The following is a 26,253-nucleotide window of genomic DNA, read 5'->3' as shown; positions in this document are numbered from 1 at the left end:
GAAACTTAATTAAATCTGCAATCTTAACTCTCCCTTGCCATGTAACAGAACACATTCACAGGTTCTAGGGATTAGGACATGGGCATCTTTGGGAGAACATGACTCTGACTAGCACACTCCCCTCAACCCTGCCAAATGGTGGCCAGCGTGTGTGCACGCACAGGTGCACATGCGCGCACGCGCACACACACACACACACACACACACACACACACACACACACTCCCCTCCTGAAAAGTTCCAGAAAGGAAATTTGAATGAGTTCACTCATGTCTAGTGGTTTCTGCATCTGTATATATGGTCCCTCTTCTAAATAAGGCTTTTTTTTCTTTTATTGAATTTATTGGGGTAACATTGGTTAATAAAATTATATAGGTTTCAGGTGGACAGTTCTATAATGCGTCATCTGTATATTTGATTTTTTACTTTTGCAGACATTAGAGATTTACAGCTTGCTGATCTTTAATCTTCTATAAAGTTGGAAATGCTTTAACCCAATTAGGAATAGTGCGTTGCATTCAGATGGGATCTCAAGCCAGATATTTTATTTATTTCAACCAGGCGTCAGCTGAGCGGAGCCCTTTAATGCCCGTGCCCTCCTGGAGGTGCGCTCCAGAGGCGTGGGCCCAACCCTCACAGCAGCCCTGTCAGAGCTGCTTCCTGGCAGTGGAAGTGTTAACTGTGTGATTAAAGATCATGAAAAGAAAGAAAGATTTTGTATTTTAATAAATCCCACAGTTATCAATCTTTATTATAAAAAACATATGTGCCTCCCCTTCTGTAGTAGATGTGTTCCTGACTGAGTATATGTAAATCAAATTCTTTATAAATTGAGTCATATTTTAAATGCACTAGGGGAGCTGGCTATTTAAAGGCATCCTGCTGTGAAGCTTTTTGTCAAGCCAAGAAGCTGTTTGTGATGCTAATTTTCACCCCTTAATTTGTCTGTTTTGTAGGTGATTTTCATAAAATCCTCCAAATTCACAAACCAAAGCAAGGCACACCTGTATCCTATTATTTCAAGGATCTCTTTTTAGAAGAACTCAAAGAGCTGTCATGTGGATTATCTCATTTGTCTTCCCAACGTTCTTCCAAAGGAGTTTGGGGCAGTCATTATTATCCTCAAAGGAGGTGTAACTGTCTCCCAAACAGCCACTGCATGGCAGGGGGCCCATCAAAGGAGAAACATGCTCAGCTAAGAGCTACTTATTTTCCAATTAACAATAGGCTCTGTCCTGGAGAAGTACTTTGGGAAGCCCAGAATATGCATTTTTGCTATTTTTTGTCACTACAATCCAGACAGAGAAGCTGAGGAACAGAAAAATTAGGTGCTTACAGTGTTTTGAATGTTTACTGAATGCCCACTCTGCACAAGACTTGGTTTTGGAGTTGGGTGGGGCCAATGTCAAGATGGCGGACTCTGGTCTTGACTTAGAGCTTGCCACCTAGCGGAGGTGGTGGGTATTGCCAACACCTGGAATGCAACATTAGGAAACACCTTCAGCTCTCCCACAATTTCTTCTCCCAAGCTTATAAATGTGATCTCATTCAATCCTCACCATACTGTAAAGGAGGCTTTGGTTTTATTTTTTGGTAGCACGTGGAAAATAAGAGATTAGGGATTTTCCAACATCACACGGCAGGTGGGTGGGAGCCAGGACTTAATTCCAAGCCTGTCTCGTTCCACAAGCATGTTCTTCAAGTCACTATTATTGAACATAAGCAGGAGCAATGGGCTTTGTGGGTGTAGCAGCAGAAACAATAGATTCTGACTCTCAGGATTAAAGAAACTGTCCCAGAGAAATGTTGCCTGAACCAGGCCTTGAAAGCTGAGAAGCATTTCTATGGAGAATTAGGAGAATAACATGGGCAAAGGTGTGCAAGTATCTATGGGGCAGGCTGGTGTGCCCGGGTTACTAGAGAAGTATAGTAGTAAACAAGGCTAAAAGGAGATTGGGGAACGTATCACAGAAGACCTGAAGGCTTCATTAAAGGAACAGAAACTCCTTCCCACAGTGGTGAAAAGCCACTGAGTCTTTTTTAAAGGAGGAAGTCAATTCTCATGGGGAGACAATTCTGTTATCAGTATGAAGAATGAGTTTGGGTCACAATATCAAATCTTAATACTTAGATAGTATTTTCTCTAACAAAAAGAAAACAAAATTTTTTGCATACTGTCCAAACCTCTGGTGAGAAAATGGGTAATCAGAACTGAGACCTATGTTTCCTGACTCCAAGAATAATCCTCTTTCCCTTTTACCAAACAAAATGGCTGGACCCTTGACTAAAAGAAAGGTCCTGGCCAAAGCCACTACTGGCTAGCCCCCAACCCCAACAGTGCCAGAGAGCAGTGGCCTGTGGTCTGTATTCTTTCAGCCTCTGATATGTTCATGGGTGCTGAGGATGGGGACGAGTGGCCGAACTCTTAACTCCTGCCTTTTACGCTGACTGTTCTCTAAGGCACCTGCTGTAAGCCATTCTTGTCGTTTGTCCTGAGCCACACAACCGCCAGCTGGGTTCAATGAGCACCTCTGGGGGTCATGACAGGCAAACATCATGATATTGAACTTCACCTCTTCTTCTAACCTTGTTTATTAGACTCATCCAAATGGAGCTCCAAGTCTTAGAGCTGCAAAACCAGAGAAAGAGATGGTGACAGCTGGTAGGGTCCGAGGCAGGAAGAAAACCTCAGCTCTCCTTTACTCATTCACGCCTGCCCACCGAAGTTTATAAACCTTTAATATTCACCCTTCGAAGCTACTTGCAAGGCCATGGAGAGGAGTATAATTGAAATAAAGTGTGTATTTGCCCTCAGTTTCTATTTTTTGGCTTGCAGCATAATTCTTGCATTTGTTGAAGACCTGGGGGCTTCTGGAAGAAAGAAAATTTAAGTATAAAAGACATTATAATCATATTGCTATTAGTGGTGGGTTTGGCAAGAGGCCTGGGCCACCGGACTCTAGAGGCCTAAGTGATTAAATGGGAGGCTCAGTCTGACTCAGATGATCTGTCAGCCAGGGAGGGGCAGGGAAGCCTCCCTAAACACAAAGGGAATGTTGTGAGGGGGCGGTGCACAGAGAACTGAGCTGTGCAGGGAGATGGCGAGAGGCTGTAACAGAGGGTTTAACAGATTCGGGGACTCTGGGGAGTTCTGAGTAGGTACTGCCCTAGAAGTGAGATCTCTGGGGGCTGGAGGACTCTCCTAATCACTTGCCACTGTGCCACTCCTCTGTGCTTGAGGATGCTAGACTCCCACTGGGATGGGTTTTATTCCTTTGGCCTCTAGCCTTGTACATACACAGCAGAAACAGCTCTGCCCACCACCCTGGGAAGGTCGGACTCACTAGTCATGGATGGCCTTAAACCCCTTTGCAGAAAGGCCCAGAGTGCACAGAGGGCAATAAGGGGATGACAGGAAGGGGCAGGGGTAGTGGGAGACAGTCTAGACTTTGCTGGGTCCTCACTCTAGATCTGGGCCAAGCCTGCTCTGTGCATTGCCTGGGAGGAGACATAAGCTGCTCAGCACCTTCCGCCTCCCCAGAGCAGACTGGACCACCTCCTGCCATGGCGGCTGTTGTGCAAAGGCAAGGTTTGCACCTGGAGACCCTGCCAGAACCAAAGAGCCCTGGGAGAATTCAAAAGCGACCTTGGCTGACCCCAGGAAACTGAAGACGGGACTTGGCCTGCAACCACTCGCAGGCATATTGCAAAAGAGACCTAAGGCACCTACAGGGATTTTTCCAAACACCGAATCTGGGGACCTGGTTACTCTTTGGACAGTAACAACATGCTACCATTTATTGACCTGAGAATGAAGTATGAAATAAGAATAGTAGGAAGCATTAAAAAAAAAAAAAAAAAAAAAGGCCTAAGCGTGCCCCTCCCAACTTCCAGCTGCAATCCTGCAGGCTGGAGGCCCCTGCCGAGTCACAGCACAGCTGTAGCCCACGCGGACGAGTGCCTCGGCTCCCAGCGCCACCTCTCCTGCTGCCAAGCTCTGTGGGGCTGCATGAAAGAGGCTGAAAGAGACATGTGGCAAGACTTTCAAAACAAACCCTCCCCCGCCTGTCACAGCTGTCAGAGCCTATGTTGCACAATGATGAACAGCTGGGCATTTGCAGTCAGACATGGACTTGAATCCTGCCTCTGCCACTTCGTAGCTGTGATTGTGGGAAAGTGGGCCTCTGGGAGCCTCATTTTCCTCATCTGTAAAATGGGACTAAGAGTACAGTATTCCCTCACTTATCACAGGTATTACATTCTAGACACCCTGCGAAGTAGGAACCTTACATTTATTCTACACTCTTAAACCTATGTAACTTCAACAACATACATATACAGTACTGCAAAACCCCGCGATATAGAGGAAAATCCGCGATAATTAAATATAACATTTTTTAACATCCCGCGATACAGTGAGGCCGTGATATAGAGAGGGACTACCGGACTCCTTTCCCGGGAGGGTTAAGAGGATGAAATGTGATAACATATGCAAGGCACTCAGTACAGTGCCAGCACATAGGAAGTACTCTGCACACAGGACACAGCTTGTCTCTTTCAAAAAGAATGTGTTGACAATGCTTTGCATCAAAGGCTTGGGCTGCTCCATTGTTGATCTCTAGAGCCAGTGCCAGGAAGGCCTTGTTTCCTTGGAAGCCCCTTGACCAAGCCTTGGTTTGGGCTCCTGCTTCAAGGAGAAAAAAAAAAAAATACAGATGGGTCTCATGAGAAACAGGTGGGGACTTTTAAGTCACACAGCTGGAAGAGTCCACATGTGACCACAGGTTATAAATCTCAGCTGGGAAAGTACTGCCAGTGAGGATGGTACCAGGGATTTCCAAGTAGCTGAGGGTGTTCCCACACCGGCCCCCTCCAGAGCTCCAGATAGCACCACGGCAGGGAGCAAGGAGCCCTCTTGGCACTACAGTCACCACAGTAAGGTATCAGGAGTGACCATGGCACAGTGGGCCGAGAAGCGTTCTGGGTGAAATGTGCTCACTCTGGATAGCATTTTGGACCCAGAGCTACATTCCCGAATTCCCCTGCCGTGGGTGTTCTAGGAGCCGTGTTGAGATCCATCCCCTAAGTCATCTCGCCCAGAAAGCAGCATTCATTAGATGGGGCAGAATTTATGCCTTACTCACATCCAGAGACTTTTTTTTCTTATTGGCCTGCCCTCTTCCCTAAAGGTATTTATTTCAGAGAGGAATGTACCAAGGATGGAAAATCTAAGACAGCCTATAGTAAGGAGCCCACTACAGAAAACAGCGCTGGAGCCAGATGTACCTGGGTTCAAATCCTAGCTCAGTGTCTCCTTTGAGGCCTTAAATGTGTTACTTAACCCAGCTGAGCTTCATCTAGTGGTTCTTGAACTTGAGGCTGTGTCAGAACTATGTGAGGGGCTCGTTAACACAGGTTGTTGGCCCTACCTAGAAGGTCCTGGGCCTCAAAATTTGCCTTTCAACAAGCTCCCAGGTGATACTGGTGCTATCGGTCCAGAGTCAGGGCTATCCTGCACTTGTTAATCTGTGTGAAAGACCTTGTTCACGTGGAGAGACAGGAACACGGCAGGCAGGGCATTCGAGTCTGGTGGGCTGGCTGTGAGGGCTTAGTTAGCCTGTCTTTCTCTGACTAGCTGTCAGTGTCCTCAGCTGTAAAATGAGGATAATGATGTCCACCTTCCAAGTGAGGACCTAACAAGATGGAGAGTGTGCAGTGCCTTGTAAAGTGTAACACCCTATAGAATTTTAAAGGATTGAACATGAGGATTATTCTAAGGGGTTAACATTCATAGTACATGGAGAAGTCGACAGTGGACTATTTGGCACATAATGGGGCTCAATAAATATTAAATTTAAAAAATACCCAGCAATCAAAAATAGCATTGACTCCACGCCAGAGATTTCTGTCTCTGTTACAGTAAAACAAAAAAAATGGTAATGAAGTTACAATACATGAAATTTATATTCCCGTCATGGGTGGCAGGGATCTCCTTCTTGGCTTCTGATCCATTCATTATTCAAATTCTTTTACCATAGAGTGCTCCGATGCTGAGTGTGGAACCAAGTGTGGATCTTGATAAGAGGGAAAGACTGGGCTCTGTTTCCACTTTGCTGTTGGCAGTCCTCAGGCCTCCAGTATAACTTTCTTACAAAATGAATAGTGTTGGCTCCCAGAGAGACCAATCTAATTTCATCTTGTCCACTCAGAAGATCCGTATCAAATAGTACAGACTGTCTGACGGCAGAAAGGGGCATCTAATTCCATCTGGATTTGGATCAGTGTTTAAATGATCAAGGGGGGAGCCATTAGCATTGTAGAAATAGAGAAGCAAAATATAACTGACCCAATTTTTAAACATTATTCTTGTCTAAGGTTTTATTTGAAGAGTCCTCATATGAGACCGGGAGAGAAAGAGCACAAGTGAGAAAGAGCAACAAAGGGAACTTAAAGTCAGTCCATCGCCTCCTTTAAAAACATGTGAATGAATCAACATCCTGCATTTTCACTGTTTATGAGCATGAAAGTCTGATCAGATAACCATGTTATGCCAAGAGACCTAATTACCAGTCCTTTGGAGAATTTAATTACCTTTAAAGGAAAAAAAAACCTCTCTGGTTACTCATGGTTGAACAGAATGTCACTTATTTCCAGTCAGCCATTTTCAGAAAGGTGCTGCCCACTTCAAAGGCATTACTGTTACCCAGAAAAGGTATATTTCAGCCAGGCAGTTTTGAGAGATGCTTAACACATCCGTTTCTAACAAATAAGACTGAAAACTTTCTAATGCATTGTTTTTTTACATCTCGACCTGAGCATGTATTAAGGGGCCACTCAGAATCAGTAACCCTCTAGGTCAAATTGGCTCCCACTTGTGAAAGAAAAACAAAGTTTAGAAGCCAGGTGACCTGGGGACAGCAGGTCTACCCTTGGCCAGATTTTAACACTCACTCAGATGCAAGCTAACGCTTTGATTTGGTCCTTTCAGAAGGCACAATCTTTTTTTAAAAATCACAAATTAAGTGTTTAAGTGTCAGAGCTTCTTTGATGTCAAGTTTCTACCAAGAGATTGAATGACTTAACCTGGAAAGAAGGAAGAAAGAGCAAGAGAGCAAGAGGGAGAAAGAGAAGGAACTAAACTGTGGTTCTGGGCTCCCGGGGGCAGAGGGGTTGTTGCTAGGATTGCTGTCTAGTGGGCGGCTCAGGGAGAGGAATGTCTTAACATTATTACAGTCCGAGGTATTTGTCATTATCTTCCCTGTTTACTTGGAGGGTAAAGGAAGAGGGAGTGTTGAGCAACAAATCCTGGACAGAGGGTCGGTTACTGCGCCGAGAGCTCATTCTGTTCCTTTCCAGCACGACTGACAGGCTGGCCGCACTAGAAATCTGATTGTCCAAACCTTTGATTGAAACCCTAAAATAAAAATTGCTCCAATTATGTTTTCTCTGTTTCCTTATAACCTCTCCCAGTGCTAATTTCCAGGCATGACTGTAATTTTGTGAGGCTCCGGTTTGGGGCAAGGCACAGAGATGTGTATGAAGTTGATCGGTGTGCTTTACTGGATGCCTTTGTCATCAAACCACAGGGTGTATAGAAGTTTCTGGGAGGTTCTTTTCCAAACCCTAACCCAGGTCACAAAATCTGAGCCAAAAGGGGCATGGAAAGCAAGCATTTGATAGTGAGACAGTGAATTCCGTCTTTGAGGCCCTAGGTTCTTTCACATAGGACATTTGTAGGTGGAAGCAACAGCAGATTTCAGAACCAAGAATATGCAAGTAAGGAGGCATTAAGATAAAGTTGTCAGTAAAAAGTAAAACCCAGTGGCATTCAAAAAATATTTATAAAAAATCTTGTATAAATGACACAACTAGTATTTTGCAGGGTCAGAAGGGGCAGGTCAGCTTCCTAGCAATATTCCAACAAAGCATACAAAAGCTATCTATTGTTAGGTCTACCTGGGCCAGCACTTCGCATCCATCATGCCCAACATCTACAACAACACCGTTCTTTCCATTTACGAGGGTCACATTGCTAAATGCAGGTATATTTGATCTCAGATCCACGCTCTCTGTTCTGCCTGCTCTGTGGTTACAGACCAAATTCTCTGTTTAGAAAATTTATCACTTGACTGGTATTTTATTCAACCCAGTATCATATAATATAAAAAGAGTCAATTACTTGGTCAAACAATGAGCCAGCAGCTGGGAACTGGAAACCTATGAATTGAGTTTCTCCTGCAAGGGTGAGAAGAACATAATCATTAGAAATGTGAATTTTCAAAGAACCATTATGGAAATGTCTAAAACTATGCAATAAATGTTAATCAGATTAACTTTTTTCTTTCAAATTTCCTTTTTATTCTAAGTTGTTAGCCCTTTCCTTATTTCCCTTTTTCTTCTAATTAAGTGTATCTCCTAAGTATACCTTGTAAATTTTCTCCCTGAAATTTCAATACCAGTGATGAAGTACAAAGGAAAAAGCAGCACAGGAAAGCCAGTCTGGATAAAATACTGTCAAAAGTAAGCCAAAAATCATTATGACCAATGGTAGGGCATACTTCCCCACTGGCAAAGACATCTCTGAGTTACATTGATGACACTGAACACTGAGTCCACTTGGAAAATGTCCACCAGCATCAGGGTACAGGGGCAAATATTAAACAGGACACAAAACATTTTCCCCTTCCCACTAAGTGTTTATTTTATAGCTTTTCCATCAGGTAATCAACTGAAATACTTCAACAACAGAAAGCTGGCAGAATAAGGAAAAGGAGTGATTATCTCCCCAGCAGATGTGACAAAATGGTTTCAAGTAGGAAACAGCATTGCATAAATGAATCAACTGAACGGGGGAGGGAGAAGGGAGAGAGAACAGAAACAGAGCAAGGAGTGAGCATCTTCCAACATGGATTGAGGCGGGGAAGGCACTATTTAGCTGTGTATTTATAAAATAAAAAATATATATAATATCCATGTTTCTCAAAATTACATCTGACACTGCTTTAGAGATGCTCACATACCTCTCAATAGTAAGCTACTGAAACTATCTATAAAATCAGACGGCACCAGTGTGTCTAAATCACAGGCTTAACAGTAATGTGTTTTAAAGAGATCATCCCCATCAGGGTCCTTTTATAAATAGTACTGCAAAGGTCACAAAGCTGCATGAACTTAAATTATAGGATAAATCTGACTAACATGATCACCCATTTCAATCTCTCAAATTCCCACTCCAGGAAATCAGAACAGAACGTAAGCTGCACTCCAGAGGAGCTGAATTGGCAGAGCAGCTGGCATCAGACAGCAACTTTGCATAGGGCAAATGGATGCAAAAATTTAACAGCAATTGCCCTGCTTCCTCTCAAACTAAATAGCACTAATTTATGAAGAGGCAAGTTTTCCAATCATAAATTAGAAGCACCTGGGCCTCTTAAAGACAAACTTCCTAAAAGGTTACAGTACCGGGGTGCTTCTCATAATAAAGGATTCAAGGACCATAGGTGTATTTGACAATGATCACTGGGAAAATGCAAATAGATGGTTTACACAGATGTTCTCTATGTAGAATTTAAATATCAATTAAAATACCAACTATGCATTTGGGAACCAGCCTTTAGTTAAAATCTCTAGTGCTTTTAGAACTTTTAATTCATTTTATTAGAAAAAGAGAGAATAATCGTCTACAAACTATTTTCTTTCTAACTATGCAAATACAATGAGCAAATCACCTGCAATATCAAAATACTATTTGTAAGTCACAGATGGCACTAAGAATTTTAGGAATTTTCAATAGGACATACATAGAGAAAGAGCAACAGTAGATTTCAAATTGTAGACATTAACTGAATTTTAAGAATAGAAAATAAAATGTAAGGTTTAAAAATCAGTAAGTTCAAGTTATCTGATTTTCAATAATGTAAGTCCAATCATCAGGAATTCAGAAGCACCCAGTATGCTCAAAGTTGCACAAATGAGTATGAATGATAGAAAAGTAACCCCCATGCAATATCTTAAGTGTTGCTATCAGATATATTTAAGTGATACTTTACAGATTAAAGCTGGATAAAATCAAAATATATCCTCCCCATTACATTTTAAAACAGTCACAATAATTTATCAACAGTTGCCATTTCACATCAATAAGAAAACAGGAGTTGATACAAGTTCAACAAAAAGGTACTTTTTCCTCTTTTAGGAAATAAACATATAGATATACATACACACACATACATACATAACAGTATCTTTTAAAATTCAAAGTGGTTGATTTGCCTTTGTATTAAAAAAAAAAAAAAATCCCTATGATCAAAATACCAAAAAAGCACAGAGGCTAAAAAAAGAAAACCACATTTGCCACTTTAAAAAAATACATTATTGTCTCAGTGGTTCTATATATCTGATTATAAAGTTAGGCATTATAAGGACTCTGCGCTCATCAGACTCCTAGGACTTATGGGACCACATGGAATTAAATCTAACCCTTTCTCAGTCTCCAGGAAGGATACTCCTAACCCACCCTCAAAGATGATAGAATAAAACCCTATTCTGAACTGTTACACTGGGAAAGAAAAGGGGCCCACCTGGAAGCAATCTAAGTCATAAAAGTTTATGAATCTGTGGGAGACACTGCCTGAATTAGAAAGTATTCTTTGGATATAAGTTAGGAGCTTTTGGAAGTATATAAACTCTATTAGGCCACTAGAGTACTGATTCAAAAATGACTTCTCTATTTCAGGGGTTAGTAAATTACTACCCCTGGTCCATATCTAGCATGTCACCTGTTTTTGTAATCAAGTTTTATTGGAAAATGGCCATGCTCACTCATTTATGTATTGTCTATGGGTGCTTTTGTGTTAAAATGGCAGAGTTGAGTACGTAATTGTGACAGAGACCATATGGCCCGCAAACCCTAAAATACTTACTCTCTGGATTTTTATTAAAAAAGTTTACTCACCCCGATCTAGTGCACGTGCTACTTTTAGTTACCTAGAAGAGTTAATGCACCTCAAAAGAGGATTTCAGTCTGTACTCCAAGAATAACCTACATCCTGGGCTCCTTAGCAGATAAATGTCAAGTGCCCCACCTTGAAGTGGTACTTTACTTTCGGGCAAGGAAATAATTTGTACCTATTTTCAACAAATATCTGTACAAGTTAATAAATACACAAAAAAGAAAGAAAGCCAAATACAAAAAGTATGCCTGTCAATGTTCTCTTAACATTTTTCTATTACTGGGGGGAAAGGGTATGAAAATGATTCTGTCAAATTCCTTTAACTTTTCTTTAAACTTAATAAATGTTTTTTGATAAGAAGTCCTCCCTCCTCACCTCCCACACAATTAGTAACCTTGAGAGTAACCTGCCTAAAATGTTTACATAGTTTGGTGAGGCCTTGTTTTGGGAATATTTATTTAAACTATACATATTAAAGATTATTCTTTTAGAAAAATGTCTCTAAAATTCTTTATTTCTGTCACTCTAAGAAGAGAAAGGAAGTAAAGAACACACAGGGAAATTAAACTCTGCAAAATATACCTTAAAAACCAGAGGTATAAAAACAGGAAAATCTTCCAAATTTGAAGAACAAATTTTCCCCTGCCCTTAGTCAGCTAATGAAGTCTTTTTGGAATAGGGAACCTTCTGAACTCAAGCAGCTGCTCATGACTCTAAGAATTCACAGGTGTTTCATATTTCAATAGTTGAAACAGGGAAGATAAAACACTGAGAAGATATTTATCAAACACAAATTTGTATCAAGATTTTTTTTCAACCAGCTTATAAGTGGACTTTCCCTTTTTTAAAAAAGTGAATGGTGTGAAACTATATGTTAAAGATGTTTCCATAATACCTTACATTTATACAGCGCTTTACAGTTTTCAAAGTGCTTTCACATACCATCTCATTTAATCCTCACAACAATCCTGCGAGGTAGGTACAGCAGGTATTATTACCCTCATTTCAAGATGAGGAAGTTGAGGCAAGGAGAGTTAAGTACTTACCCAAGATCACACAGCTGATAAGTGGCAGAGCCAGGACCAGAAATCAAGTGTTCTGACTCCTTGTCCAGTACTCTTTCCACTTTAATTACTGCCCCAAATTATGAATAATGTACTACATATAAAAATTGAAAGGTTATTAAATTTCAGTGATATCTTAAATGAGAAATACAAGAACAGTAGGTCTGATGGTTTTACTTGACATAATAAAATTGGTGCAAAACCACTTTTGTCTAATCACTTATAACCTTTTGGTCCAAATACATAAAATATGCAATATTTACAGCATTTTCTTTTTTTTTTTTTGTAAATGCAATGCTTTAAAACACATTATAAAGCACCTTAGTAAAAATAGTCTAAAAGTAAAAGTACAGAAAAAGTAGGGAAATCCTACCCATTCCACAGCTCACTAATGGAGTTATAATATGGAGTCACTGATATCTGTTTACAGCTTTACAAATAACCCATGGAGAAACCAATACTAAACTTATTTTAAAATATTAACATGTGAAAGCCTTAACTAAAACTTCAGGCAATGTCAACATTCTTTGAAGTGTCTCTCCAATCTTAAGATACTAAAGAGACAGGAATGAGAAATATTCCTTTGACTTTTTTTATAGTATTAGTAATTGTTTAAATTGGTTTTTAACACTAACGACAACTATTTTTAAAGGAAATTAACATGACCTACATAAGTATGGGCAATTCCAACTACAGTAGAGACGTTTCCTAGCAAACATGATCAAACATTCCAATCAACTTCATGAGACATGGTTCACAAAAACAAAGCACACGCTGCGGAACAGTTAAGAACACTATTCAGTAGAGCTCTATAACCCAAACCTCCAGGCGAAGGTGCAGTAGCAAATGGATTCATTTTCATTCATGGTTAGTTGAAAAAATGCTTTATTAAAAAACAGAATATCAGAACTTTTTCTGAAATTGTATTTAGCTTTTTGATTAGAACTGCTATATGTTTATTTTAGGCAGGAGGTTGTGACCCCCACCAAAACTTAACCAGGAAAAAAGAAGGCTGAAACTTACACTTCTCAGACTGATGACATACCAGCCAGCATCTATGTCCTTGACCTCATTGTCTGCTTCCTAACTCAGCACAACACAAATGGCCTCACACACCTATCAACAATCCAAGTTGTGGAGCTGAGAACTAAAGTGAAGACAGGGTCAAAGTTTTAGTTCAAAAATCCAATAGTCACACCTTGTACTCAGTTCGATTTAGGGTAAATCTTTTCATAAAAAAAGTTTTGTGCGAGGATGTAGAGGTCTCCATCTTTTTCTCGTACAGCATGGGCTCTGATGAACTGGAACTGCTCTAGTGCAAACTCATAGAACTCATTCTCCATTTTCCAAATGTCAGACTGCTGTAGTTTTGCAATGGTTTGTTTAGTGGGAAGTTTCTTCTCTGTGGTTTTCCTAAGATGAGATTTCTTTCCTACTTACAAATGAAAAAAGAGAAGGTGAATAATTCTGAGAACACATAAAAGATCAATGTCTGTTATTTGCATAAGTGGTTTAAGCTAATATTGAAGGACAGGTTACACAATTGTTTTATATTATTATCACTCAGGCAAAAAAACAGTGCCCTAATCATACTGCAACTGTGATTCATTCCTTTGTAATGTAAATCCTTAACCCCTTACAGACTTAATGAGCTGTCAAATAAAGGACTGCCAATCAGTGTAGGCTGTCACAATACATGCTGTGTTCTCAAGTGCTGACTAGTTCATTTAGGAAAATATGATAAAATATCTATATTCAATCTTAATACTAATTTCTCATTGCCTATACTCCTTATAATTATTACTGTTGAGGCTGCTGAAGTACGCTGTGAGGACTGTAACAGACATAGTACATGATGATCAGTACTAAAGTGACTGAATCCTACTGTCCCACCTCTACTCTAAATGGCATTAAACAGGTCTAAGGGCAGAACACAGCCATAATGTTTGGTATCCAGAATTATTAAATATTACACATTTCTAAGACTGGTTCTGTAGTTTGTATATTTCCATTATTCCTACAATGTCTTCTAGTTATTATCTAATACATGTTTATTCATTCAAAAAATATTTACTAAACACCATCTGTGTGCCAGGAATTGCTTTGTTTTGAAAATGATGATGAGAAACAGACAATATACCTGCCTTTCTGGCGTTATTTCTTGTACTTGACTCAAGAAAATTCAAATCACACATATTTTTCAATTTTTAAATGAAGAAACTTAAGGACAGCTTTAAAAAGGAACGCATCATTTATATACCTGTGCGGTAGAGTTCTGTAGCACCCCTGAAGAACCGGGGCAAAGCTGCCTCCAGTAACATGATAAAATCTTCAAGCTCTTCAGTAACTCCCACCAGAAAGTATTCATTAATTAGGTTATACTTGGCTTGATCCATAGCCCACCTGCTTCCCACGTTCCTAAAAACAAGAAAAGAAATTAAGAACCTGGTTGTTCAATCTGCTAAGTATATCCGATGCCTTTGCCACTGTACAGTATGGAAAAAAAATAGATAAAAACATGTTGGTCCAAAGCCTTCACTCTTTTATTAATGTCCTTTGGGAGGTACACCTGTTTTCAATATCCTTTGCCTCTATTCCCAATTTCTGCTCAACTATGAGTTGCTAATTCAGACTTTACAGTTAGCTTAATATTAACAAAGTTTGGTTTGAGGGCAGACACATATATGATAGTTCTCTTATCTGGTTTAGTGTGAGTGCATTCAATTATTTTTAAACTAAACTTTGTTCATTTTAAAAACTCTAGTGAGGTCTAAGCAACCTATGTGTAGTGCTTATCTTAATTTAATTGTGAGTTTAGGTTGTTTTGTGTTTTTTTGTCATTTCTGAGGAACAGAAGTAAGATAAGAAATGGCTCTGCCAGGAATCTTTTATTTTTAACATTGTCATATAATGGCTGTTGATAGATATTCGGCTCTAAATAAACTATATTTTTCAGTTCTTTTTAGCACTGACATTCCCTAACCATAATTTCCAGCTGTCTTTAAGTAGTGTGATACTGAGCTGATGAGTTTACCTTTTTTTTTGTTTTCTCAGTCATTAAAAAGCTGTGGTGAGGGGTGGGGCAGAATAAATTAGTTTATTTCCAAGGGTTCTCCCAATTCTATGAATCTGTAATACATATTTAAGATGTCCAATTAAAATCTCCTCAATAATGCCCAATGGAGCAATACTCTTTATTGTTCTAAGGTGGAGGTTGCAAACTTTCTATAAAAGGTCAGAGAGAAAATATCTTAGGTTTTTTAGGCCATATGTTCTTGGTCACATGTACTTAATTCTGCTCTTGCAACATGAAAATAGCCACAGACAATAAGTAAACAAATGAATGTGGCTATGTTCCAATAAAACTTTATAAAAACAGATAATGGGCCAAATTTTGTCTCCAGGTTGTAATCTGCCGAACCCTGTTCTACAGATACGGTTAACAATGAAGACATTCTTCCTATGCTTCCAATTCTTCTTATACTATTTATTATACTTTTATATAACCTATTGCACAGGACTTTAAAGTTCACAATAATCAAATATCTCAAATAATGAAGAAAAGAACAGAAGACATTCCTTGCATCTCCTGATGGTTTTAAGATAGTAACTTTCAATGTGTTCCTGTTTTTCCAACCTTTCCTATTAAGATTATTGGTTAGATCAAATGATGACATACCATTATTTTTAAAAACTTAAAACTCAGCACATTCTGAGGAAATAAACTCTTTATAAAAGGTAAATTATCTTTATTTTCCACCTCATGTTTATTAGGCAGACGAAGTCACAACCCATAATCTTCTCTCCAAGTTAGCCAGTTTAACAGTCAAGTCAGGAGAGTAATTTACCCAGTAGGACAAAAGTCCTGCTTTATCTAACACGAATGGCTAAAACAGTAAACTTAAGGGAACATGAGGTTTATAAAATGATCCCTGGCCTCTAATTAAGAGCTCTGCTAGGATGCAGCAAAACATGTAACACTAAAAACCAACCAGCCAACAAACATATAAATAAAAAACCATCATCTGAGAAAGCATTGCAAGATTATTATACATAAAGAATCTTTTTAATGCACTTAAAGATAACCACAAAACTAGGTATTACTCAATCACATTCTATGTTTAGTCTGGTCTTTCACTAATTTTCTTATACCTAACCTCTGACTAACACATTCACGTTTCTGAAATACAGATTATAGAGATAATGAAGAAGATCATCAATTTAAGCCAACTTGATCTCCCTACCAGCATTCTGAGCTGTGTCCACAAAAGAACGGGATCTGAAGCCAGAGCTTCTCTGGAGCACAGTCTGAGCCACCCTCAGCTACACATTCATCGAAGGTCTGGAACAAAGACAGCACGTGTGAACCATAAACCCAAGCCTCACCCACCAAATATCTTACTATAGTAAGTTATCAAATAAATGGGTTGTAGTGGGTACCCACTCACCAAACTACTAAATTAAAGGCACGGGCCGGTTATGAACACATACCTGAGATACTGAGGAAAGTTAAACATGGATTTTTCTCACATCTTTGTTTTACACCAATGTTTATAGGAGTTCCTTCACTATATGAATGGAAACCAGATAAAATCTTTTCCTTGAAAATAAGTACTGGTTTATGTTAAATTTGTGTATTTATACTTTCTCCTAGCACTAAGGAAAATTAAATAAAAACAAGGCTAAAGATACTACCACTTCTTTATAATCATTTGAAAAAATACATAAGGCAGGACTACACTTGTTTTTTTTTCCTTTTCTCATTAAGATAAGAAGGGAAAAAAAAAGATCATTGTACAAAGCAGAAATGACTTCAGATACTTGAGACTTGAATGCCCTCCTCTCCAATGCATCTGACTAAAATAATTAAAAGGGAAAGAGACTCACAGCTTATGTATCTAAAATTACTGGATTTCATTTTCTTGAGTACTTACAGTCTGTCACAGGCATTTTAACAGTAGGCATTATCTATTGGAAATGATATAATATTGATATCCCGGAGAACAAACTTGGGAGCTGTGATTGTTAGAGTGAGACATCTACAAATACTGCCTGCTGTTTCTAAGGAGAGGAAGTATGAAGGAGCAGAAAGAGGACTTGTCTGGAGTAAAGGCCCCTGAGTCTCTAGATCTAGGTTCCTTTGTTTCAGAAGCTTAGCATCTTCTCTAACTAATTTACCTACCAAATGTTTTATTATACAGTATGAAAGTAGAAAAATTGTTCAGGTTTTCACCTCCTTTATGGTTCTTTCTTATTATCTGGGGGATGTGTTTTATTCCTAGCAACTAAAAAAAACAACCTAAAGATGGCAAAGAAGGTGTGGAGGAGGGGAAAAAAAGTGGGAATAATAAAAAATTGGTGAACATATGTATGTCAGGTCTCAGCATATAACAGAAATTCTCCCATTTCTATGTAAATATTTGAATAAAATAAACCAAGTATTCCCTAGTGAAACCTAGTTAAGACAACTCAATACCATTTTTACTACATACAACCTGATAAATCAATCCACTGAGACCTTAAGATGACTGTTGCGCTTACTCCAACAGGGAATTAGTACTTGGGCTTATCTATTCATCACAGAAAACTGCCACTTAAATGCCTGGTCACCAAAAACTTCCTGCTTAATTTGCTGACTTCTGTTAGCCTTTTCCTTACATTTGGGTCACATTTCAGAAATAGGATTTTCTATAAATAAATATTTTTCTCTTATAAAACTTCAAGTCCTTAAAATAAAAAGCAAAAACAAATAAATAAAACAAACACTCCAGACTCTTCCTCACCCACAAAATCACCAGATAAACTAGAAGTTATGATCAGCTTTTTCACTTAAAAACCATTTAGGGTTTTGCCCTGACAAGTGTGGCTCAGTTGGCTGGACATTGTCCCGCAAAGTGAAAACGTTCTCAGTTTGATTCCCGGTCAGGGCACATGCCTGGATTTCAGGTTCGGTCCAGGGTCCAGGTATGTACAAGAGGCAACCAATCAATGTTTCTCTCTCACATGGATGTTTCTCTCCCTCTTTCCTCTCCCTTTCCCCCCTCTAAAAATAAATAAAATATTTTTTAAAAATTTATGGTTTTTAGAGCAATTCTTTGTGAGCTATACACAAATGTTTTTAAAAGCATGAAATATAAAAATATTCTTGAGACCATTTAGATGATTAGTTTAGACATTTAACTCCTAAAGTCAAAGGTTATAAGAATTAAACGGATGCTTGATAGTAATGGCAATTATATTTGCATTAAACTCTCTTCTGCAAATGCTTTTGCTTCACAGTTTATATAGAAAACTGAAGCTAAGCGTGAGCTCTCTCAATTTCCTGCTTAGATAAAAGTTTATCTGCATCTATAGCCCTACTGCCCTCATCTTTAAAGAAACATATCTTTCTCCTATCTTTGAACACCATGCTTACCCCCTTCTGAGACCCTGCTCCATTAATTTTTCTCCAGTTCCTTGCATGCTCACCCCTTGCTGTCTTCAGATATATTAATATGACCAAGTGTCTGTCATCTTAAGAAAATATGTCCTGATTTTTTTTTTTTTTTTTTTGTTCTTTTCAAAGCCAAACTTCTATTTCAAGAGTAGTCTTTCCTCAGAGTCAGTCTTATCTCTCAGTTGCTTTTCAACCCTTTGGATTCCATCTGAACTCCTTTCTCTGACATCCCTAATGAATTTGCCATTGACAAATAGAAGAGACAGATTTCAATCTTCAATTGACTAACCTTTTTGCAATTGAAATTATTTCTCTATCCATTTTGTTTTCTCATTCTCTGGCATCAGCCTCCTTAGCATGCTGCTCTTTATCTGCCTATTCTTTAAATGTTGGCATTCCCCAGAGCTACATATCTGCACCCCCTCTCTTTCTTTGCCCTTTTTCATTTGGTCCTCTTTTCAAACTCTACATGCCTTCCTAGTGCAATTTCATTAAATCCCTTGTTTCAGCTTCTTATACATAACTAAAAATAATGTCCATTTTTATCTCTTTCTTCACCTCCATTTCAAAGGACCCTTCCTTTTGTTTTCTCTCTTCTAGTAAAAGGAAACACCTATGGTCCAGTCAGAAACTTGGGAAGAACACAGGTCAAGGCTGACTCTGGGTTACACGGTTTTACTGAGAAAGAGAAAACTGGTCTACAATGAAGTCAGCAAACCTGTAAATACGTCAACTGCAAAGATATTATATTGCTTTCCTGTGGTTCTTTTTACATATAAAATACTTTCTAAGCAAACAATAAGTTCTTAAGTGCCTTTGTGAGACAGAATAGTAAAATTCATGTTCAGTACAAAAATCATTGTCAGGAATTGTGAATTACCAAGGACTATGAAGACAGTATTTTGTAAGTCAATGGTAAAACGAGGGTGTGCAAAATATGAATTTCTTCCAGCCTTATTTACTATCTGTTATAAATTAATATATATATATATTTTGGTAGTATATTTTAAACTCATTATAATTCCTCTAGCTGTTCATAAGTCTATTAACTTAAAGAAATACAAGAAAGCAAATTGGGGTAGGAACTGGATCTCTGAGACTAATGAGTACCTCTTAACACAAACTGATTCTTTTTTAGATGGTTACTGAGAGCAAGTAACTAATTACTCTTTCTGTAAGTATAAACCCTCTTGATGTTCTATTAAAAATAATAACTAATAAAAAACTGAATAATCTATAGGGCAGTACAAAGTTAAATTCATACAAAATGACTATTTACACATTTATAAAGTATGAGTGATGAGATTTGTTGGTGCAATTAACATTATTTGGAAGCCATTAAGAAGGCTTATGCTGAAACTTCTGGTCAAGAAGAAGGCCTAGACAGACACGCTGCATCTCCCTCCACAACTAAGAAGGAATAAAACTACCTCAAAACTAGAGACAACCAGAAGTTGCAGAAAATCAAGCTGCATGGAAGTCCAACAAAAATATTTAAAAAATGCTCATCCAGATAGGAGGGGAGAAGCCAGGGTGAAGAGGATGCAGCATGGTGGTGGTAGCAGTGGCAGGCCAATGGAAAGTGCAGTCGCATGTTTTAAAAAGTAGGGAGGGACACCTGGGGAGTGCTCCCAGCACCAAACCAGACCGAGCAGATCACAGCTCCAGTGCTGGGAAAATCAAGCCTCATTGCTTCTGACTATGCAAACCAGTGGGGGTTGGGACGGAGGAAGAAACTGCTGGTCTCTCAGCAGAGTCTGCTTGTTTAAAGGGCCCCCACGGTCCTAGAACATCCGCAGACCCACCCACTCTGGGAACGACAGCCAGGACAACAGCTGGAGAGGCGCCAGTCCCATACAGAAGTGGGAGAAGTGCCTGGAAAAGGGGCAAGTGCTGAGCAAGCGGCATTGTTCCCTCTCAGACCCCTCCCCTACACACAGCACCACAGTGTGGTAAAACGAGTTGCCCCATACTGATGATAACCTAAGGCTCCACCCCTTACAACATAACAAGTGGGACAGCTCTACCTAAGACACAGAGGCACACAAAAACAGGAACCTGTCAAGATGAGGAGACAGAGAAGTACGGCCCAAAAGAGGGAATGGATCAAGGTTCTAGTGGGAGAATTAAGCGATGAGGAGATAGCCAACCTAACAGACACAGAGTTCAAAACACTGGTGATAAAGACGCTCACAGGCTTGACGGATATGCTTAAATAGGGCAAACGCATAAGGGAAAAAGTGATGGCTCTGCTTAATGAAACAAAGGAAAATCCACACAAAATCAATAACGAAGGGAAGGAAACTGGGGTTCAAATCAATGATTTGGAACATAAGGAAGAAAAAAACAGTCAACCAGTACAGAATGAGAAAATAAGAATTGAAAAAAATGAGGAGAGGCTTAGGAACCTCTGGGACAACTTTAAATGTGCCAATATCCGAATCACAGGGGAGCCAGAAGGAGAAGAAAAAGAGCAAGAAATTGAAAGCTTATGTGAAAAAATAATGGAGAAAAACTTCCCAAATTTGGTGAAGGAAATAGACATACAAGTCCAGGAAGCACAGAGAGTCCCAAACAAGCTAGACCCAAAGAGGACCACACCAAGACACATCATAATTAAAATGCCAAAGGTGAAAAATAAAGAGAGAATCTTAAAAGCAGCAAGAGAAAAGAAGAGAGTTACCCACAAAAGGGTGTCTATAAAACTATCAGCTTATTTCTCAAAAGACACTTTGCAGGCAAATGGGACTGGCAAGAAGTATTCAATGTGATGAAAAGCAAGGACCTACAACCAAGATTATTCTACCCAGCAAAGCTATCATTTAGAATGGAAGGGCAGATGAAGTGCTTCCCAGACAAGGTAAAGCTAAAGGAGTTCATCATCACCAAGTCATTATTATATGAAATGTTAAAGGGACTTACTTAAGAAAAAGAAGATCAAAACTCATAAACATTAAAATGACAACAAACTCACAACTATTAACAACTGAATCTAAAAAATAAAAACAAAATCCAACTAAGCAAACCAGAACAGGAACAGAATCATAGGTATGGGGATTATTTGGAGGGTTATCAGCTGGGAGGGGGAAGGGGGAGAAACAGGAAAATGGTGCAGGTATTAAGAAGCATAATTGGTTGGTACAACATAAACAGGGGGAAGTCAAGAATAATATAGGAGAAAGGGTGAAGCCAAAGAACATATATGCATGACCCATGGACATGAACTAAGGGGGGTGGGATTGCTGGAGGGGAGTGAGGTACTGGGCAGAGGTGAGCAAAGGAAAAATAAGTTGGGACTACTCGTCGGCAGCCGTCCGTCTCGAGAGACGATGGTGTAGCTTCTTAAGAGTCTATCTGCACCGCCGAAAATGGTTGTGCAGTCCGACTCGGGAGTGACACGGTATCTGTCTCCTCCCGTGTTGAATCGACATCTTGCGATGACACTGAAGTGTCCTCTCCAGTGAAGCTGAAGCTACAGAGCCTGGGCAGGGTGATATGGAGGGTCTGCTGTTGCCCATGCAGCAGACCCCCCCTCTCTTCGCAGCTGAAGGATCCAAGGGAAAGACGGAGTCAATACAGCTTGGCTTCAGGTGCGCCGCAGGAGTTGCCGGTGCTGACTACAACGTCAAACCGCATTAGGGACTCCGGCTCCGGATTTTCTGTCGGGGTTTACTCCCTTAGCCTTTCCCCTGAAGAGGTATGCCAGAAGGCAGCGGAGGTTTTTTGGAATCAGAGTTTTCCTTCTCTGATGTGCCCTGACTGGAAGATCGAACCAGCGACACTTAGCTCGCAGGCCGACGCTCAATCCACTGAGCCAAACCAGCCAGGGTGAGTTGGGACTACTATATCAACATAATCAATAAAATATACTTTTTTAAAAAATGGCCTCTGCTGAAAGAAGGGCACAGAGACAAACTATGGCTATTCAAACTTGGGTATTTGATAGACATTTTCTCAAAATAAACAAAGTGTGCCTGCCTGTCATTTGAAAGAAAACAACTGACAAGTGTTATTTGCCCAGTGGTTCTCAACTGGAACTGTTATGACTCTCAGATGACACTTAGCAATGCTGGAAGACATTCTTAGTTCTCACAACTGGAGTGTGTGTGGGAAGGATGTTACTGGGTAGACGTCAGATATGTTGGTAAACATCCTACAATTATAGGTAATCCCTACACAAAGAATTATCTGGCCCAAAATTACAACAACAACAACAGTATTGAGGCTGAGGAACCTAGTGGTAGCCAGTGATCAAAGTTAAGCTTTCAAGGAAAATACCAAAATTTGGAAAACTTGACCAGTCACCATAAGCTTGATTCCTTCCCAATACATTAAGACTTTTCTGCTGAAATCAATGGTGATGTTAATGAATATGAATTTTTGATATTGTATAATAAAATGTGTCAACATCTGGAAGGTCTAAAAACTCAGTTAATTAATATGATCCAAATGACTAATGCATGATGTTACAAAATTATGCTTGGTTAAAAATCCATTCAAAGTGTAAAATATATCAATGGATGTTAATGTAGCGGAACATATTGAATTCACTGCTATGGCTTCAGATTCTACACTCCAATAACTTCAAGAAACTACTACTTGTCAAGTTTTAACATAGTATTAAAGAACATCCTTGATTTTCTGAAAAGGCTATTGAAATTTTCCCTTTTCCAATTACATAGCTGTGTAAAGCTAGATTTTCTTTACAGACTACAACCAAAAGAACTGATGAAATTAAACTGATTCAGAAGCATATATGAAAATCCAACTCTCTTTATTAAGCTAGATATTTCTTAAATTTGCGAAAATGTAGATGCCACATATTTCCATTTTTTGAAAATGATTATTTGCATAAAAATATCAATGTTACCATATGGCAACACTGTTACCCATCATATGGTAACCTATTGTTATTTTTAAGTTAATTAACATTTTTTAAAGTTCTCATTTATTGGTAAATTTACTGATATTGGTAAATATCAGCAGATATAACCTATATAAACAAAAGATCTTGGTGGTCCTCAATGACTTTTTTAAGAGTAAAAGGAGTTCTGAGCCTAAAATGTTTGAGGATCACTGATTTATCTATATAGTTCTTCAATGCTGACCTTTGGATTATTTAATATTCCTAATTTCTATATACTAGGCAGAGAGCAAAGTAAGTAGAACTCTAGCTATAAAATATGAAAAACAGTATTAGAAATTTTCCCCAACAAAATAAATTCTGTGTTCCTTACAAGATCACTTTACAAGGTGTACATGCCTAAAATTTATTTGTGTGAAGTGTAAACAGAAAGCAGTTCAGTACTGCAGTTTTAAAAACATAATAGTTGCCATAAGTGCTGAACTGAATATTATCTATTCTACTTCAAACTATTACTTTAGGTGCAAACAATATACAAATTTCATAGAAATGAAACCATTGCAAGGTATTTCCCACATCATTACAGCCATCTTTTAATCCTCATTTATCTTCCATTTTCAAAACGTTAACCCTGTCATTTTCAAAAATGTAATATGCTATGCAGTCTTATCAACATTACAGATGTGTTTATTAATGAAAACTCTTGCAAGTTAAAGATATTAAAAAATTATTTGCAATAAAACAACTTAAACTCATTGGGTCCCAGAATGTTACCAACATTTCTGTAAGAAAAAAATATCAGTATGTTATAAAATTAAAAAGGTCCATTTTGTCAATCACAAAACAAAGGAATTTTTCATTTTAATAAAGTGTTTGTAGATGGCTTTGTCTTCATAAGGATTAAGGTAATGCAATGGTATTTTGCTGATGTTACTAATATTACATCTATAAATAGGTGCATTAATATGTATTTTATAATAACATTAAACAAGCAAACAAACCAAACCTTGTCACCATAAGAATGAAGAATGGTTTAAAGAGCCTATCTACCTAAACCTTCTAATATAAAAGAGAAATTATGTTAAAATATCTGCTTCTGAGTATTGAATATGAGACTTTGGAATATCTCTCACATAAAAATGTTGAGTAGCATGTTGCATTTCCTCCCTTTTTTTAAAGGGCACAGAGGGATTAAAACTGTGAGGTCTGGAGTTAGAGCATTTGGGTTTAAATACCAGATAACACTGAGCAGGGTACTTAACATTTCTGTGCCTCAGTTTCCTTATCTGTAAAATGGAGACAATAATAGCAACTACCTCATAGAATTGTTGTACAGGTTACCTGAAAAAATACATATTTTACATACATATATACATATATATATAAATATCTTCAAACAATGCTTGATACACAGTAAGCACTCAATAAAGGTGAGCTATTATTATTAACTATTATAGTTATCTAATTCTCCAAACCACAAAACCATGGTATCCAGAGCTGACAATGACAAATGGTGGGTGTAGGAACCCACCTGACTGCAAATCTTTTCTTCATCAACATTAAAATTCCTTTGGTGGATGGAAAGAGATGAATACATTTACTGAGTAATAGCTAATGATAAAGCTTAAAAAAACGTAGTAAACATTCAAATAAATTTAGAAATAACTATCAACACATTCCAAAGTATTAGGTCACAAAACAGTTATATCATTAGAGTTTATAACATTTTGCAGAATCTCCATAATAACATAAGTATATATTATTTTTAGGAGATTAAATGATCCTAAGAGATCAGTAGGCACTGAAAATAATGGTTTGGTCAGTTATCTGTGTTTGGATTAGTACCTTCTGCCTAAAGCTTTTTTAAAAAACGATTTTATTTATTTATTTTTAGATTGGGGAAGGAGAAGGAGAGGGAGAGAAATTTTGATGTGGGAGAGAAACATCAATTGGTTGCCTCTCGCACACTCCCAACCAGGGACCTGGCCCACAACCCAGGCACATGACTTGACTGGGAATCCAACCAGCAACCTTTCAGTCCACAGGCCAGCGCTCAGTCCACTGAGCCACACCAACCAGGGCTAAAACTTTGAGACTAAGGAAAGAAACAGCAATTTCTAGAAACATAAAAAAGTAAAATAAAACAAAAAATATTGCCTCCTCGTGTGACACCGAGGGCACATCTAACTTAGAAAAAAGTTAATTGTTGGATATTAATCATTATAATATATCAAGCATCTAGCATCACTATCATGTAACATTTCATAATTAAAAAGTGCAGAATTCAACCATTTGTTAAGCACATACGGATGAACAAAGCACTATGCTGAGTACTTGGGAAACAAAGATGAATGAAAGATAGCCCCTGCTTTAGGAAGTTCACAGCCTTTTGGAGAAGAGACATATGTAAACAAATAATTCAAATATCACAAAATATATGCTTTAAAAAGGGATCTGAATGGAGTGCTCTGGGAGCCTTGAACAGGACATGACTAACTGCCTGGGGACACCAGAAAAGACTTTGTGGAAGAGGTAACATTAGAGCTGGACCTTAAAGGCAGACAAAGAATTTTCCAGAGAGAAGGGAAGAAATTATAAATAAAGGGAACAACACAGGTACAGAAAATATGAAGTGATAAGGCTGGAAGGTACAGAAAATAGGAAGTGATAATTCTGGAGGACAGTGACATTTCATGTGGCTGAAGCACCGGATGTCTGAAAGAAAATAAAGCAGGCTCAGATTCAGTCAGATTGTGTTTCCCATGCCTTGGGCAATCCCGTGAGCAATGAGCTTCTGGAAAAGCTGACAAATCAGTTTGGTTTTTAAGAAATACTACTCTGATGCTCCAGTGGAGGATGCATATAAATAAATAGAAGACAGCCCAATACTCAATCTGCTAAGTAAGAACTCTGTTGAGCCACTATTCTTTCCTTGAC

At 38.6% G+C, this 26,253-nt stretch overlaps 1 protein-coding gene across 2 annotated transcripts in view; it reads right to left on the bottom strand.

The window, feature by feature from the left end:
* Window positions 1-12,884: 12,884 nt before the first annotated feature.
* Window positions 12,885-26,253, bottom strand: part of HS2ST1 (heparan sulfate 2-O-sulfotransferase 1) — a 158,842-nt gene continuing 145,473 nt past the window's right edge. Inside the window, exons 5-7 of one of the 2 annotated variants that reach the window (XM_090269690.1) lie at window positions 16,261-16,358; window positions 14,277-14,434; window positions 12,885-13,451 (exon numbers count right to left, since the gene is read on the bottom strand). In XM_090269690.1, the coding sequence (XP_090125816.1) occupies window positions 13,222-13,451; window positions 14,277-14,434; window positions 16,261-16,358 (486 nt within the window). In that variant the 3' untranslated portion in view covers window positions 12,885-13,221. The remainder of the gene's footprint in view (window positions 13,452-14,276; window positions 14,435-16,260; window positions 16,359-26,253) is intronic. The other variant, XM_090269691.1, reaches the window with a different exon arrangement.

Source organism: Furipterus horrens, unplaced genomic scaffold (assembly GCF_987537825.1).
Source record: "Furipterus horrens unplaced genomic scaffold, mFurHor1.1.pri manual_scaffold_3, whole genome shotgun sequence".
NCBI lineage: Eukaryota > Metazoa > Chordata > Mammalia > Chiroptera > Furipteridae > Furipterus > Furipterus horrens.
The sequence above is the reverse complement of the archived record's forward strand: the minus strand, read 5'-3'. Positions and strand labels throughout refer to the sequence as shown.